The 18,546-nt window shown below is 43.1% G+C and overlaps 1 protein-coding gene across 1 annotated transcript in view; it reads left to right on the forward strand.

Moving 5' to 3' along the window:
• The window catches only part of prickle1a (prickle homolog 1a), a 36,406-nt gene extending 17,933 nt beyond the window's left edge, over positions 1 to 18,473 (forward strand). The window contains exons 2-8 of the mRNA XM_061773743.1: positions 11,914 to 12,124; positions 13,455 to 13,568; positions 14,550 to 14,687; positions 15,204 to 15,407; positions 15,609 to 15,795; positions 16,104 to 16,970; positions 17,067 to 18,473. Of these exons, the coding sequence (XP_061629727.1) occupies positions 12,005 to 12,124; positions 13,455 to 13,568; positions 14,550 to 14,687; positions 15,204 to 15,407; positions 15,609 to 15,795; positions 16,104 to 16,970; positions 17,067 to 17,920 (2,484 nt within the window). The 5' untranslated portion in view covers positions 11,914 to 12,004 and the 3' untranslated portion in view covers positions 17,921 to 18,473. The remainder of the gene's footprint in view (positions 1 to 11,913; positions 12,125 to 13,454; positions 13,569 to 14,549; positions 14,688 to 15,203; positions 15,408 to 15,608; positions 15,796 to 16,103; positions 16,971 to 17,066) is intronic.
• Positions 18,474 to 18,546: the final 73 nt, after the last annotated feature.

Genomic DNA, 18,546 nt, shown 5'->3' on the forward strand with positions numbered 1-18,546 from the left:
GCTTGCAGGCAAAGAGTTAAATAAATTGTTCATTTAAGTATATCCTAAAAATAGATGATGGCCCACAAATGGCCCCCAGGCCATCGTTGGGACACACTTGTTTAAACTAAAACTGTCACCTAATCTATTCAGACTCCATCAAACAACGTGTGTGACTGTTAAAACGATTCTTGGGCCAGACAATGATCAATTCTCAAAAATCTGACTTTTCTGCAAGTCAAAGCAAGATTAGAACGACATGGGAAAGTAATGCTGTCCCAGCATGGCCACTTGCTTAAAGCATCCAATCAGATTCCTCTGGCATCATCCCTAAAATGCCCACACTCACTCAAATAGAATATACTTTACAATATGTTACTGTTGCAGAAAGGAAAGAAAAGAAAAAGCAGTACAGCAGCTGTCTGTTTGGAAGCATTTATGTAAAATAACTTCCATCACAATTTACAGCATATACAGCATCAAAAAAAGTATACAACAGCAAATCTACATATATTTATAACAAGGTGCCAGCTCGAAGCATATAAAATTGCACTTACAACATAGACAGTGAAGTATAGGGCAGTGGGATGTAATACGAGTCACAGAATGGCATGGAAAATGTATTATTGTAATTACAGGAGTAGTTATACTGTACACAGTGTGTCCTAAAGAGGTGTAAAATTACAGTACATCAGTTAAAAGTTATAGTGCTGTTATGTTAATGGTTATTGTAAGAGGTACAGACTGAAATGTTATCACAATAAAACTATGCATTATGAATACAGTGTTTAAATAGGAATAGAAAAATATCAGGGTCAAAAGGGGGCATGGTGTCTGGGGATTGTTATGCCATGTCAAGTCGTATTAACCAGCTTTAGTGTCCTTGTTGCATTTGTCTATAGTATAGTATTTTTAGCATCCTTGTAATTCATGAGGGAATTTGAGTAAAAAGGATAAAAACATTGTTTTGGGGCGGCGGCAAAACCCGATAATCTGTACAAATGCTCTTTTTGAATAAATTAATTTTGATGTCATGTTGTTGTTCTTTGGACCACTAACTAGTTAAATGAATCAACAGCATCTAGTACTGCACTCCATTTGAGCACCATTGCTTCAAGACACAATTAAACAGTCAATTACATTCAACAGAATGCATAATCACGGATTATTATGCCCTGACTATCCCTAAAATGTACCCAAATTATTTTTTTTGCTCTGTTTATTATTCCGGTGGTGTAGAACTGCACTGCATCATACTGAAAGCCCTCTCATAGTTTGGAAGGTAACCCCTCCCTCTTGAAGAGATTTTCCAGAAAAAATAACAGCATTACCCCCAGTATGTCCCTATGACATTATTTTTCTTGCGTTCTAATAAATACACCATGGCAGAAAAGCGAGTCGAGATAAAAGAATCAGCTGTCTGCGGCGTGTTGCAGTGAAACAGTAAAAGAAGGGGTTACGTGAGGGTTATGGGGCTAACAAGCCTCCAGTCTGACCTGAGTTTGTCGGCCACAAACCAGCTAAGTCAATATCAAGACGCTGGCTGCCCCACCAGTTGACCTTTTCCTCCCTCTTTCGAGGCGTAAAAAGGATTGTTGTTACAGTAGAGTGATAGGCTTTTATTGGCCTTTATAACCAAGGCTTTTGTCGGGCCTGTGTCCTGCTAATACCCGTTGGCGAGTCATTTAAACCTGGAGAATGCCTATTTTATAAGGTAGCTCACACATAAGTGAGAGGCATTCTTTAGCATGGTCCTCAATGAGGGCAAGTTAAAGACTGACCTTCCCATTGCCCCTCCGCCAGCCTGGATTTACGACGTGTCTTGGGACTTTAATTTGACTCGTTTGAATAGATTACATTAGGCTTGAACTCTTGCTGCTGTCCCGTCTAAGGGATTCCTCTGACTGGATGCTTTCCTCTCGTGAAGGACGTGTTTGGACCAGAGAAGAATGTGACTTTATCGTCGGGTGTCGCTCTGGATGATGATCGCCTTCCCCCTTGTCCTGTCATTGTCAGGGCATGCTGGTCATGGGCTACCTTGCCGCTAGCTTTTTTTTTTCTTTTTTTTTTTTACACCGGCGAGAAGTTGCAGACCAGGTGTGAGGTGCCGTTCAGGTCGTTGTGGCTATGACCGGGGAATGGGCCGTAAAGCCCCGAGGAGATAGATTTATTGGTCATCTGGTGTTCTCAAAAGGTCACGGGTCAGGGATGCATGACTTTATATTTATTCAACGATCTGAGGTGAACCTTGAACTGTGTCTGTACCTCTGACAATGGCGCAGTATCTTAGCATGACATTCCGGATACTCAATAGATGCTTACGCCTCAGATCATGAGGTAGGGAAGCTATCGGCCATATAAGGCCCGTGAGAGGATTGGATCCGGCCATGCAATTCCAAACCATAAAACCTCACAGGAACTGTCACATTTGGAAAGAAAGATGAACTGGCTGTTGTGGCCATCTTTCATTTTATTCATTATGGATTTACTTACCACTCACCAGTGGTTAACTTCCTTGTACACATGACAGTTAAGGATTTATTTATTTTTTTCCCTCCAATGTTGTAGCTCCATTATTTCCTTTGGGGATTTTCTTTTTTCAAAATCCAAATAAAATATTCCATCTCATTTTTCACTAATAGAAAACAGAATACAATGATTTGCTAATCATGTACGACCTATATTTAATTGAATACACTACAAATATGAGATATTTAATGTTCAAAAATGATAAAGTTTATTGTTTTTAGCAAATAATCATTAACTTCGAATTGTATGGCTGTAACACATTCCAAAAAAGCTGGTACAAGTTCATGTTTGCCACTGTGTTACATCACCTTTTCTTTGAACAACATTTAGTAAACATTTAGGAACTGAGGACACCAATTGTTGAAGCTTTGTAGGTGGAATTATTTCCCATTCTTGCTTGATGTACAGCTTCAGCTGTTCAACATTCCGGGGTCTCCGTTGTCGTATTTTACGCTTCATAATGCGCCACACATTTTCAATCGGAACAGGTCTGGACTGCTGGCAGGCCAGTCTAGTACCCGCACTCTTTTACTACGAAGCCACGCTGTTGTAACGCGTGCAGATTGTGGTTTGGCATTGTCTTGCTGAAATAAGCAGGGGCGTCCATGAAAAAGACGTTGCTTGGATGGCAGCATATGTTTCTCCAAAACCTGTATGTACCTTTCAGCGTTAATGGTGCCTTCACAGATGTGTAAGTTACCCATGCCATTGGCACTAACACAGCCCCATACCATCACAGATGCTGGCTTTTGAACTTTGCGTCCATAGCAGTCCGTATGGTTCTTTTCCTCTTTGGCCTGGAGGACACAACGTCCACAATTTCCAAAAACTATTTGAAACGTGGACTCGTCAGACCACAGTACACTTTTCCACTTTGCATCGGTCCGTCTTCGATGAGCTCGGGCCCAGAGAAGCCGGCGGCGTTACTGGGTTTCTGCTTTGCATAGTAGAGTTTCAAGTTGCAGTAACGGATGTAGCGCCGAACTGTATTTACTGACATTGGTTTTCTGAAGTGTTCCTGAGCCCATGTGGTGATATCCTTTACACATTGTTGGTTTTTGATGCAGTGCCGCCTGAGGGATCAAAGGTCACGGGCATTCAATGTTGGTTTTCGGCCTTGCCGCTTACATGCAGTGATTTCTCCAGATTCTCTGAACCTTTTGATGAAATGTGGACCGTACATAATGAAATTCCTAAATTCCTTGCAATTGTACGTTGAGGAACATTGTCCTTGAAATGTTCGACTATTTTCTCACGCACTTGTTCACAAAGAGGTGAACCTCGCCCCATCTTTGCTTGTGAATGACTGAGCAATTCAGGGTAGCTCCTTTTATACCCAATCATGGCACCCACCTGTTCCCAATTAGCCTGTTCACCTGTGGGATGTTCCAAACAGGTGTTTGATGAGCATTCCTCAACTTTCTCAGTCTTTTTTGCCACCTGTCCCAGCTTTTTTGGAACGTGTTGCAGCCATAAAATTCTAAGTTAATGATTATTTGCTAAAAACAATCATGTTGATCAGTTTGAACATTAAATATCTTGTCTTTGTAGTGTATTCAATTAAATATAGGTTGAACATGATTTGCAAATCATTGTATTCTGTTTTTATTTATCTTTAACACAATGTCCCAACTTCATTGGAATTGGGGTTGTACTATGAAGGCTGTTTCCTTGGATTTAACATGTTATTCAAGGCAGGATGCTGTGCTGTTCTGTTTCTTAAAGACGTGCTAATGGAGCAGGGTGTTGAGTCTTTGGGACGAGCACAAAGGCCCAAAGGTTTGGCGTGAAAGGCCGGCCTGTCCTCCGTGGCCTTGGCTGCTACAACGGCTTTGTAGCTACAGTACAAGCGCCACGCGGGGGCTAAAGCACATTTAGTAATGAAACACGAGCGAGAGAAGCCACTCACTGGCAATGTATTAACACATCCTACGTTAGATGTACAGTATATGCAGCTAGCATCCGTCGCCCACAATGTTTTATTTGAACGTGTAGTGTGTGAGGACACAGAGGGCTGCAAAGACAGCCAGTGAGATGTTGTCAATCATACACAGGATTTAATTGTGCAGTTTGTACCTCAAACTGATACAGTTCATTACATTTAGCATGATAAAGAAATTAGTCAACAGTATCGCTACTGTTGACTAATTTAATTAATAGGGGGGTTTGCAATTAAAAAAAACTTTTAACAGATTTGTTAAAACAGGCATTGTGACTTTCAGTAGTACATGATAAATATGATCTGTGAAAAAAATCTCCCATCTTTGCCCCCAGCTTGTACCTCTAATTTGACATAAAAGAAACCACCGCACCCCAGGAAAAACAACCAATCAGAATCAGAATCATCTTTATTTGCCAAGTATGTCCAAGAACACACAAGGAATTTGTCTCCGGTAGTTGGAGACGCTCTAGTACGACAACAGACCAGATACAGAAGGTGTGACTTAGAAAGTGTCAATCATTTGTCGTGCACTCGCAGGCACACATCACGGGCAGACCCCCGTGGCCTCGCCAAAAATAAAAATTCAAATCAATAACATTTGGCATTATAGTAACACTGTTTCACAAGAGTGTTACTATATGATGCTTTTCTGGGGTAACAAGGTTGTGGTATCTTGTATATCAAATTAATAAAACTATCAGTAAAATAAAGTACCCTGCACTCTTAACTCATGCCGGCAGCATCTCACTTTTCAACATTTTTGACTTTCACACAAGGGTAAAAATAGGTTAACAACTGCCAACCTTAACAAGTAACACCTTTGGTGATACACAATGGCGGTTCAATCTGAGAACTCATGTATGACCTTAGAGGAATGTAACTTTACAGTCAATTTTAACAATAGAATGTAAAACCGTGGACTTTTTTCAATGCTTGTTTTGTGTGTAATACAAAGTGGCAACCTGACATCATCGCCAGTAAAACAAACAGCTTCTAAAACATAAATACAGAAAGCTCCTATACTTATTAAATAGATTCACTGCTTCCTTGTAAAGTCCTTACATTGCTTTGTTTTATTTTCCTGCACCAGAACAACCCTTTAAGGCAAAGACACAAACCTGGAAAGAAAGGTTGTTTTTTGTTTTGCATTACAAAATCAACAAAGTACAACGCAAATAGGTGCAACGATCCAAAGATTGACTCTAAGCGGTCACTTTTATTTTCTGAGGCAACAGGAAAAGCCTCATATTGTGACATTCCTGCAGAGGTGAAGGAGAGGCAGAGGTCAGTTGCAAAGTCCCTGAGGAGTTTCACTGGATGGGCAAGTATGTACAGTCGCTTCACATCTCGAAGGTGCGCTTCTATGCCTTTGGACGCAATCAAATCAACTAACGTATCACTCGTTAATCAGCAGCACATTAAAGAAGATAGTAGTCCAAAAAGTGTAAAAATACTTGCGAAATAGCAATTTGTCTTTCGTTCCAATAAAACGTTTATATACAATACAGAGTAGTAGCTTAGTTGTATAACTATGTTGTATTTCTAGTAATTGTCCTGTCGATTCAATCAGCCAAGTGGGCCTAGACGAACTCATGCTTATTTTTTCATTGGCCATTGGGGCACTTGTGATTGAGCCCCATGAACTCTGTCTAGCAACAAGCAACTGCACAAGCATTCAAGGTAATTGGGGCAATTGTGTGAATTACACGCTAATTAATTGTATTTCATTGTTAAAATGAAATATGGATTAGTTTTGTTTCGAGTGCTGGTATGCGGCCTATCTAAATGTTTTGTTTACCACCAACTTCTTGGCATTTTGTATGACTCAAGACATTAGCAATACTTCTTTCAACTTTAAGATGCAGGGAACCTTTGTGATTAAAGATTCAAGAAGCAAGACGCTATAATCATAAGGTTGAACCAAGCAAATGTGTCATTGTGATTAAATGACATTCTTGGCTCACTTGAGAAAAGATCACTCAAATCCCAACTGCAACATTCACCACTCTTCCCTCATCTATGAATTGCGATAACGTAAGAGGAATACCATGCGAAAGCCAGTGCGGGTAAGAGGTTGGTCAGTGCGGTAAAACGAGCGCTTTCTCAGTTATGTGTTAAGATTCATAGTTCCTACTATCAACCGGGGCTTTTCTCATTTGGGAACCAGCGTTAGAAGTACAAGGGGGGGGGGGGGGGGGGGGGGCATTACCCTGCTGTGAATGGCTGCTCTGAGGTGAAGGGGCCGGGCCGAGGTTAAAGGGGGGGTTGGATGTGGGGAAGTGGGCGAGACAAGGGTAAGGTATGGCCATCTGGTTGCGCTCCTGAATGGACACACACCTCTCAAACGCCGCCAGTCCTGTGACATGGTGCTGCTGGTACTGTGCCGACCGTTCTGGTGGAGAAAACTGGCTACTGCCCTGGAATAAGTGTGCAAAGGATCATGTGTAGTACGTATGGAGCTGCAGAAGAAACTAGGACAGCCTGCTGATAAGATCCCTTTTCCTGCTTGCCTCGAGAGAGTTGGACTGAACTGAGGTAAGAATGGCAGAGAAATGACAGAGGACCATGTCATCTCAAGAGATTCTCAGCTTTGGTTGTGGCGACAGGAAAAGGAAATGGAAAACTATCATTCAGGGGATGGAAACGAGTCGATTGTGCTTTCTAAAGTCAATGTGTCTCTTCAAGCATCCCTTTGAGGTTAAGTCAAGGGTGCTAGAGTTTCCTGTTCTTGACAGTCCAAAGTGAATCTGCTGGAATGCTAAGTGATGGCAGCATGCGTGTCTTCATTCAGCCTGTCCGGCACACGCAGGTGGTCCCTCTGGTGGGGATGACACTCCCATCCATTTGGTCTTGGAAAAACACTCCTCTGACCACGAAAAGGATCAGACCAAACAGTCTGTCTGGTCCCCTGGTCAGGCCTTTTAGAATTGTTATTCTGGAATATTCAGGTACACACAATGATGGAACTGTATTGTAAAAGTTTGTAATGTTTTTCACAACAAGGCACCAACACCAACTTTTGACAGGTTGCCCCCTTTGTGCCGTGAACGGTTTTTGCTTTTCTGAAGCTTGTCAGACACGAAGAAGATTTGTCCAAGCTCAAGCTCTGGCTCCGAGCAGGAACTTTGAACAGAAAATCAAGTTTTCTTCATCAAGTAGGAGCTGCATTGCTGAGCTGGCAGGAGCCAAGTTAAACATGCTGGGCCGGTCCAAACTGACTGAGAGCACTGTGTTGGCTTGTGCCCACGTCTATCACCCTTCCTTACCTAGCATAGACAGTGATTCAGACCAGAAGCTGCTTATTTATCCTGTGCAGCCTCCCGAAGCTCGTTAAGCCAATGCACCGGTATTTGGACATCACAGGACTTGGATTTAGAGTCAGATATATTTATTGGTGATTACCGTCATAGTATGAGGTCCTGTGAGCAGTTGGAGCGCCACAAAGTAATAAATAAGATAACGTGATGGAGTGACGTGATGAATGGGCTTTTTGTTCATTGTCAATCAGGTTCAGAAGTATTACAGTGTAATTGTTATTGTGCCAGGACTTGTCTAGACTAAACTGTCCTTGTTTAATATATTCTGACATATTTTTATGTGCATTTCCATCATTCAACCTATTTTAGCTTCAATCAAAGGGTCTACCCCCAAAAATTTCTCCTATGCTCTCTGTGGCCAGATCAGTCAGATATCCAGGCTCGGTGCTTCCAAAGCCATGTTAACAAGCACCTTTACAAAAGAGCTGAGGGGCCGTTAACATTCAGGACTGCAGGAGTCTGGCTAATGTGGGTGGAGGTTGGCGGTTCGAGGTGTGGGGGCTAGGGGGTTGTGCCTTGGTAATGGGCCCGGGGTGAGAAGGAGGGAGTTTAAAACTAATGACAGAAAATATAGACCCCTTGTTCACCAGGGAGGAGGGAAAGTTTAAAAACCAACACAAGTGATGAGTCAGTGCGTTGGCAAGTCAACCTGAGCATGGCCGAGTTAGCTGGCTCAGTGCTTCTGTCATTCAAGAAGGCATTGGAGGCTAAAGTGAGAGGAAATGAGCTGCATGACAACTAATGGAAAAATTAGCATGTGAGCAGATGTGCTTGTATAAGAAAAGAAGGGGGGCTTTGACTAACACAAGACGCCAAACATCCTGTCTTGCGATTTGAAGTTCAAGCCAGACATTCCTGTGATTCAGGTTTGCGTCTGTATGAAACAACCTAACGTCTTAATGAAGCGCATGGTCAAACGTGTGACCAGACCTGCCTATAGTTAGCTCCCAACGCGCAGCTCTCAAGCATGCCTGCATTTTTGCAGGTTATTTTGGTCTCATTTGCAAGTCAATGGAGCTGAGCGGAACAAGCGATTGGCTTTCTTCCCTTCTCTGAGGACAGGTTATCTGCCTTTGTGGACCTTAAGTGTCATGTATGAGATAAAACAGTACATCCTCAGGAGGGGATGAGAAAAAAAAAAGAAAAAAAAGATGAAAAGTGAGCTGAACAAGCCACTAGCAGATTCCTCAACAACGGCACTATTGTTTAGGACATCAGAGGTGATTAATGGGAGATGTCATAAAGCCAAGGTGACTGACTTGACAGTTTGTGCTACAATGCAGTCACATATCCCAAACTAGATGGGGCAGACCACCAAGGCAATAATGACAGTTTGTGCTAGATTTTACCTCCTAGCTCAGCAAATAGTGTAATAATCTATCAAAGAAAAAAGTTTGACTGGCAGTTCCTTGGTGCAAGGAACTATATTTGGTAATTTAAGTCAAAGGGCCTCAGAATAAGTCGAGTTGAATCAATCAGCAAAGAAAGGTAATGACAATGTTGGAAAAGTATACGTCAGAACTATATAATTATAGATGTAATGATTGACATACTTCAAACATTACTGAAGTAAATCTAAAGTACAATAATTATGTTCATTTTTTATTTCTATTTCCCTATAGTGCCCTACAAATGGTTAATAACTAAAACTATGTAATGTTTAGCAATTAAAGTTAAAAACAATTAAACGGTGTTTATTTGAAGAAAAGAACAAAAAATAAATCTATATTGTTCCACTCCAGTCATCTGGGTGGAAAAAATGCACTTTTTGTTTCTCCTTTTAATTATTGTTAGTGTTACAGTTAGAGGTAAATTGTTTTATACTTTTATTATTGCCTCTGATTGATGATTGTACAAAGTAACGACAGATATCTGTTTCATGTGATTTCTTTGTTACGTTTTGATGCGGTATGTTCTAACTAAAATTGTTGCTCCTAGATACCAGAATTCCCTATAGAATATATGAAGTACTGTATTAACCAACCTATAATTACAAGTTCATTGCCAAATTCTAAACAAATGGAGACGACAGCAAAGACTGCAGTCTTTTGTGAAATCGTACGTTTTACAATCATATAGCATTTTATCGAGGACACACAACTCACCCAAAGTCAGCTGGGAGTGGCTTCAGCTCACCCAAACTCTTATAAGCGCTATAGAAAATGGACGGATGAATGGATGGAATTACAACTAACTTTATTAACCTCTCGTCTTGATCCATCCCTCTACATAATTTCATGAAAATATTTTTTGGTAACCTTGCTAACACACATCTGACACTTTTATCCATCAGGCTTACTTCTGATCCCCTTTGACTGGGGAAGCCTGAGAGAGACATGTAAGACCATAGACAGGTAGTTATTCTAAAATGCCTAATCACGCCGAGAATGGTCTGGCGGGCTGCTATCTCAGAACCAGTCACAATCAACAAGAAGCAGGGAACAAAGAACTACAGCTAATAGGCTGTTTATGCATTTAAGGCCATTGCTAGTATTTTGTATACATGCATGCATACCCAAGTCAGCCACACCAGTCCACATCTTAGAGCCTTTTCAACGATCACGTCTGTGTTCGAGTGTGTCTGGTTTTGTCAGCTGTCTCGCCGCGGCCTCGGTTGCCCTTGCCGGCCATATGGGGAGTGACAGTGAGAGCGGAAGTATGGGGGGTGTCAAGGGCCCACGCTGCTTGCCAGTCCGGCCGGACTCCTATTTAATGTTATAGAACCCGTTGGTCTTTGAAGAATGGGCACAACTAGACATACAATCTACTATCTCATGTGTCTTTGCAGAGCTTCATTAGGCATACCCAACAATCTAATAAGATTCAATACGAGAATACTGCCTTTACACAGATGATAATGTTCAGTTTTGATTGACATTGTCATTTAAGAATATATTTTTCTGTGTAGATCTGCACTGCATCATACTGAGAGCCATTGTCAACATTTGCATTTGGAAAAACTATTACAAACATTCCTTAGTATGATGCATCGCAGTTATACACCACAAAACTGGAAGGACAACAATTTACAGATGTTCTCTTCAATGAGCTAAGAGCTTAGGTTTGTCAGCACATACGTCATACTAGAAACTTTGCAGCCAATTATCAAAATCTTATCAAACAGTCATTGTTTTCCCTACTTTGATATTTGTGTCGGTTAGAAATTATTTATTTGAGGGTCACCTATCCAAATTAACAGCCAGTAGATCTCATTTTGACATTGCAGTAAGAAGACATAAGAACAGACTTCAATGGTTCTTTCAAACCTGATCTATTGGTCTATTTAAGTCAACCCCACAGCCCAGCCGTGCTTGCAAAAATAGTGCGCAAGGCCACCCTGTGTAGTAAACACTGTGGGTGTTTGATCTCCCTTCCCAGGTTTTCTCTCTGTGACATTGTCCCTATCCGTCGAGCCTTCTTTCCTAGCTTCACCTGTCTGCCATTTTTGAGTCTGTCCGCTAGATGAAAGGATGGATCAGACAGTGGCTGCAGCAGGTTGGAAAACAAACAGTCGCAAGCAAAAGGAGAGATGAAGGGAGAGACGCCAGCCTTGCGGACATTCCCCATATGGTGGCCTTGTCCCATTGTCAGGCCGGTGTTTATACAGACCCCAGGCTCAACTGATCAAGCCAGCGCGGGTCACTTGCGGCGGCCTCTCTCGAAACACAGAAGGACACACAGCCAGTGGCTGGTTCTCACTTTTGGGTTATGGTAGATGGGAAAAGAATGAATACAACGCTGGATACAACTGTACAATATCCAAAACAAAAGATGTCAAAAATCTAAGCACAGACCTCTGCTAAGGCTAAATCATCGCAATTTAGATTGGATTCCTGCACACGAAGCACAACATTCTTCATCCAGCTGAACCTCCAATTTCTAACACCCCTAACATTGGACAATTTGGAATTTTAAACTAACCTACAATTATAATAAAGACTTAAATGTATTTATAATAATTATTTTTTCTTAATAAGTCTGACAGTGCCAATAAAATCTGAAAAACTTTATGAGTGACTTAATGGAGCTTCCTTAGATACTATAAGGTGCCTCTAAAAAAAAAAACAGCAGTTTGATTAAATGGCTCAACGTGTCTATAAGAAATGATCATTCCAGGATCTAAAAAAATACTTCCCCTTTGTCTAGTAAAAAGGAGCGTTGGAGGAGCCTGGCGGGTGGGACGGCGACGGCGCTCACGGCTGGCTATCAAGGCGGGCCGCACCAGCGAGACTTGATCATGGAGCAGAAAGTCAGCAAACTGACATCCGGCTTCCAACGCAGTTCTACCTCGGATGACGACTCCGGCTGCGCACTGGAGGAGTACGCTTGGGTACCACCTGGCCTACGGCCTGAGCAGGTGAGTGTAAAAGCAATGTCTTGTAATTTGTTCTTTAGTCAGCTTTAATAGGTTGGCTACAGTTGTATTTGCGTTTACTTCTACTACAGGTAAGGAGCGGTATAATATTGACTCCTTCCCTTCACTGTGAAGAGACAGCCATCCATGTATCCTCTTGATAGAGAATAAAAACAGCCTTGACCTCATTCTAATTCCCCATCAGGTTCCCGCTTGGCCCACATTAGTGGAACTCGGCAAGTTATAGACTTGTGTACCAGTGGATTAACACCCCGAACAACAAAATGCGTAAAAGTCATAATAGGTTTGCTTTAAGGCAGACTAGTTGGTTTACCTAACAGCCATTAACACACAGGATGTACAGTTTTTATTTACCAACTGTGTTATGGTCAAGTCTGCTTGTGATTATCAGAGATCTCTTTTGGAGGACTTGGTGGGTCGAGCATCCTGCTGCTACCAGGATCGCGAATTTGGGGAGGCCAACGCTTTAACAAGCCTTTTCCTCCACAAACACAAGCAGGGCGGGTAATCAAGCCCGGAGGGCAGCCGGTGTAATGTGGCATATTTCCTAAACCCGCCTGTTCGTTTCACTCTTCTCTGAGCTCCTCTATCTAACTTCATCCTACTTTTCCTGTGCAACCACACACATGGAAGCAAATAAGGGGGTGATGGGCCTGAGGAGAAGGGGTTCACAGACCGAGAAGTCCAAACATGTAGGGGCTTTTGTTTGGCCAATGCATGGGTCAACTGTAATGTCTTTACTGCACTCATTGCCTTGAATGGTGCATTATGGGTCATCATTATGGTAAAGAAACGCATAGCTGCCTATTCCTCAGCCCCTGGGGAGCTGGATGAGGGGGTAATAGCAGCATCAAAATGTGCATAATTTATGATGGGGAGGCCGGCAATGTTGCGGTTGATTGTCAGGGTAAATTGCCGTTGCTCTACTCCTTTAGACGGGTTGAGCTGCAGGAAGTCCCCAAACACATAAGACCAGGACGTCCCACCTCTTTATCTGGCTGGCTGTAATGGCCCCTCCCTCATAAAGTTTACTCTCCAAGTGGTCAGCCCCAAAGGTCAAAGTGCCACTGCAACAGTCTGCTTTGTCCTGTCCCTATAGAGACAAGCTTATGATCGTTTAAAAATAAATAAATTCCTGATTTGACCTGTTTAACTATTCGGACGTTTTTGTTTGTGGATTTATGGAGCAGCAGTTCCTCCAGTATCACAGAAAAAACATTCCATAACAGCTCATGGAACATACTTTTGCCTCAATTTGAGGCCAATATTTTGGACATACTTGTGGTTAATAACAATCTAATTAATTTCCTAGGTCCAGTTATACTTCTCCTGCCTACCCGAAGATAAGATCCCATATGTAAACAGTCCAGGAGAGAAGTTCCGAATCAAGCAGCTACTCTACCAACTACCGCCGCATGATAATGAGGTAAGAACTCATCGACTGCAACTTAAGCACCACACTTAACAGCGTAATTTTCAGTTCTGACTTGACACAGTCAGAGGTTTGACCTTAACAATACAGTGGTACCTTGATTTACCAGTTTCATTTGTTCCGTGACTGAGCTCGTAACTCAAATCATGGGATGCTGTGGTGTTGTTGTTGTGGCATTCGCTGCTGCCATCTAGCAATGGCCTCAAATCATGGCATGCAAAGAAATGGATCGAGCGACAGCTCATAACTCGTAGGTCAAGGTACCACTGTATGTTTATAACAGATTCAATCAGTGGCAATTAAGCGAGCAGAGAGCAGCACAGTTATTGACATAAGTTATCAATACTGTATATCTTGAAATAGTCGAAACGTCGCTCAGTGCAGTTCTTCAGTCACCCTCTGGAATCCCGATTGACTTCCCGCTGTGGGATTGTGGTCGCACCATCTTGTAGACATCTTGTATCGTGGGCACAATGCAACTTTTGACGAGATGCTTTGATGATCTTTGGCGGGGGCCCAGCCCCACGTCCAGCTGGATTCCTGTCATAGCGGTGGGTTTTTACAAAGACGGCTCAGCAGGGGAGAGGGATACTGATTGAAAGAGGCTTTATGTGATGCCACCACCAGCGCCGTGGCACCTCGCTCCCACTCGCTCTTTTCCTTTGTTGCCTGCCTTCGTGATTTCACTTTAAACAGAGGCCCTTGTTTGTGTAAACGTCTGCTTTTCCCCTTGTTAAGTCTTTGGGAAAGATCAAGAGGGCTTGTAAAAATCATGTTGTCAATCAGGGCCAGTGGGTGAAGATATATTAGGGGAGTAGGAAGGGCAAGCTAGGGTCAAGAGTTGCCTTTGTTCTTCTTCTCCTCAGCCTTAATTTACAACCTTGTCCTCTTAACTAACATTGCCATACAGCAACATTTGACCCATTAAAACAAATTGTTCGATGTATAACTCAGAATGGTCTCATTCATTGCCAGATTCGTTACTGCCAAGCTCTCAGTGAGGAAGAGAAAAAGGAGCTACATATGTTCAGCGTCCAGAGGAAGAAGGAAGCCCTGGGGAGGGGCACACCGAAACTGCTGCCTCGCAGTCGTCTGAACACCGTTTGTGAGCATGTACGCATGTACCACATTAGATCTCAGCAGACCCTAGGACACTTTGGCCTATGTGAATAATTGAAGTCATAGTCATCCGATTCAATGTAAAAGACAAATCATGAAAAAAGATGGATGATGCCCAGTGGGTTGTGTGTGTTTGTCTATGACCGTGTACTTCTAGTCTCCATGGCTGAAATATTAGTGCTCAAATAAAGAGCTCAGTGTCATGGATGCGACTTGTTTTTAAAAGATCCAAACATGCAAGATAAATTTGCAGCCAATATCCTTTCGGCTTGCGTAGTTTAGTACAGTGTTCTACTGAGTATTTAAAAATAGAACACTGCTCTCGTGAAAGGCGATCATAAAACTTGCAAAACAGCCTTGATGACACTTTTCTTGGAGATTTCATAGCTTTTATATCCTAGTTTACAAGTGGTTAAAATTGTTTTGATGTTAGCTGTGACTAATGACATTTCGGCTGGAAAATAGAAGAGCAAAGACACGAAAGAACTAATTATGCATGCATACTTGCAGTGCGGTGAGAACATCAACAGTGGTGAAATGGCAGTGTTTGCAGTCAGGTCAGGTCCTGGAATATGCTGGCACCCGGCATGCTTTGCCTGCTCCACATGCAGTGAACTGCTGGTGGATTTGATCTACTTCTACCACAATGGGAAGATCCACTGTGGAAGGCACCACGCTGAGCTCCTCAAACCTCGCTGCTCAGCCTGTGATGAGGTAAAACCACGACTCCACAAACTTAGAGGAACTACTACTAATTTATTTAGTACGTTTAATTTGAATGTCCCTACAGAATTGTTTTGGGGGAAAATAATCATTTGTGTTTATTGCCACAAAAGGTTCATAGGCTGGGAACATCCAGAAACCCAGACTGTTTACATTCTGGATTTTAGACAACTGTACATATTTGCTTTACAGATTATCTTTGCTGATGAGTGCACAGAGGCTGAGGGGCGTCATTGGCACATGAAGCACTTTGCCTGTTTTGAATGCGAGACAATTCTAGGAGGCCAGCGCTATATCATGAAGGATGGACGACCCTATTGCTGTGGCTGCTTTGAGTCTCTCTACGCAGAGTACTGTGAGGCATGTGGTGAACATATTGGTAAGACCCTTAAAAGGTGTCCGAGTGCTGAGAGATGCTAACGCCAAGCCCAGTCCCAAGGGAAGATATCAGTTGGGGACTCAGCACTGATTCCTACGTCGAAAATGTGGTTGGAAAAACCTTGGGGCAAAAATAAAGTCCAGTGTTTCAGATCAAATCTCGAGGAGCAACACATTTAATGTTGAATGCTTTTCTCTGCGCATTCACACAAGATATTACCTTTATCTTGGGTGAAAACAAAGCATCTTTCAGGACTAAATAGCTTTGCATTATATTTACAATCCTCTTAACAATTCCCTATGTTCCAGGTGTTGACAATGCTCAAATGACTTACGACGGTCTCCACTGGCATGCCACTGAAAGCTGTTTTAGCTGTGCCCAGTGTAAGAGCTCCCTCATGGGCTGTCCATTCCTGCCACACCAGGGTCGCATCTACTGCTCGAAGGCTTGCAGCCTCGGGGAGGACGTGCACGCATCCGATTCATCTGACTCAGCCTTCCAGTCGGCACGCTCCCGCGAGTGCCGTCGCAGCGTGCGCATGGGCAAGAGCAGCCGGTCGGCCGACCAGTGCCGTCAGTCACTCCTTTTCTCACCTTCTGTCAACTACAAGTTTCCTGGATTTAGTGGAAATCCTGACGACAACATGACCAGCAAGCTTGCCCACTTCAACTTATCTGACGAGGATTTCTGGAGGGGGCGTGGTGAGGATACAGAGGCACCGGAGGATCAAGGTGTAGAGTGGGTGGAGCATAAAGACTACATGACTCAGTTACTATTGAAATTTGGGGAAAATGGGGTCTTCAGACAAGCAAGTGACTCCAGACCCACAGATTTTTGGGTTGCAGAAAGAGATGCCAAGTCAAAACAGGAGTCATTCAAACCTGGAAGCAGTGGCGGAGAAGGGAGGGGCAGCCTCGCTAGCAAGAAGTACCAGGCTGACATGTACTGGACCCAGTCACAAGATGGGCTCGGGGACTCTGCCTACGGTAGTCACCCGGGCCCTGCAAGCAGCAGGAAGATCCAAGAGCTTGAGCTCGACCACGGAGCTGGAGCAAGCATGGAAGAGGAGTCGCAGTGGTACGGTGGCTCTTTGGAGTGCATATCAGACGAGTTCAAGAAGAAGGATCAGAGTGTCCGAGACTCCATGGACTCACTGGCCCTCTCCAATATTACTGGTGAGAAGTAACATAGCTCAAACCTTATACTGTATAATGATAATTAAATAACCAGAGTATATGCAGAATTATTCAAAATGAATTCCTCTTTTTTAGGGACCTCTGTTGATGGTGATAAAGACAGGCCTCTGGTCTACTCTGTGCAAGGTTTCCATGAGCTGGAGACAGAGGACTGTGAGAAAACAAGTAACATGGGAACCCTCAACTCTTCCATGTTACACAGGAGTACAAATTCCCTGAAGAGCCTCGCATCTGAGCGGGAAGAGGAGGAAAATGTTGCTGAAGAAGAGGCGATACATCTTCCAGAGGAGCGACCTAAACCACATGTCCCTGCCCTACGGAGGACACGTTCACAAGCTAGGCAGCATCAAGTGAAATTTTCTGACGACGTGCTAGACCGTTACGGTGACCTCCAGGTGCGACAGCCCCCGATGAGTGAACGGACACGTCGCAGAGCGTTCCACTTTGAGGAGCAGGGCGAGGAAAATCACTCCGGGCGCAGCCACCACCACCATCACAGGAGGCGTCGCAGCCGCAAGTCTCGCTCTGACAACGCTCTTAACCTTTTGCCAAAAGAGAGGGCCCAAATGGCCTACGGAATGGACCACAGACGGAATGTGCATGGTCCCACGAGAGACCAAGGTTTCCATGGACACCCACCGGCTGGCACCATGTCAGATTACAGGCTTCAGGGTTCAGCCATGGGGAGGTTCTTAGATCTGTGTGGGGAGGATGACGACTGGTGCTCTACATGCTCATCCTCCTCCTCAGATTCTGAGGAGGAGGGCTTTTTCCTAGGTCAGCCCATCCCCCAGCCAAGGCCACTTAGACACTACTATACTGAAGACTTGCCCAGCCCCGTGGGAGGCATGTCTCCTCCTCCATATGACCAAAAGACTAAATCCAAAAAGAAGAAAGGGCATAAGGGTAAAAACTGTATCATTTCATAGGCTTTATTTTGTAAGTGGGGTTGTTCACATCCTCTGCTCCTGTTCACCATTTTCAATTGAAAATGGTGAAAAAGCCTGCCTGCTACTAAATGCTAGTCATATATCGTATCAGATTTATTGTTAGTGTACGCTTCTGTGGCATTACAACCTGCTGGTAGATTCGCTCAGTATTTCAGAGTAATGCATATTTATAAAAAAAAAAAAAACAACACAATTTAAATATATTAATATTAAATGTATATACTGTAGAAATAAAAATGTGGCTATTTTCATACCCTTGGCTTAATGACATGCTATGTACCAAAACAGCATTAACGTTAAACTAATGGTATTCTCCCCCCCAAATTAATGAAGGTGCCACACATTTTCACTTGTGACCACATGGTCTTTAAATATGTGTCATTTAACTGGCTTGTGCATCACCGGCATACAGAAACACTTTTTTTCCCCAAGTAGGGGTCATGTTTGGGTGTAAGACAACTATTGTAATCTGTATAAATGTATAAACTGGAGTATAAGGTTAATAATTGCAATTAAAAACAACTAGAATGTCCCAATGTGTGCTTTTCTTTGGGGTGGGGGGTGGGGGGGGGGGGGGGTGGGGGTGCTTATGCACCAAAGTAAAC

The sequence above is a fragment of the Phyllopteryx taeniolatus genome, chromosome 5, assembly GCF_024500385.1.
Source record: "Phyllopteryx taeniolatus isolate TA_2022b chromosome 5, UOR_Ptae_1.2, whole genome shotgun sequence".
NCBI lineage: Eukaryota > Metazoa > Chordata > Actinopteri > Syngnathiformes > Syngnathidae > Phyllopteryx > Phyllopteryx taeniolatus.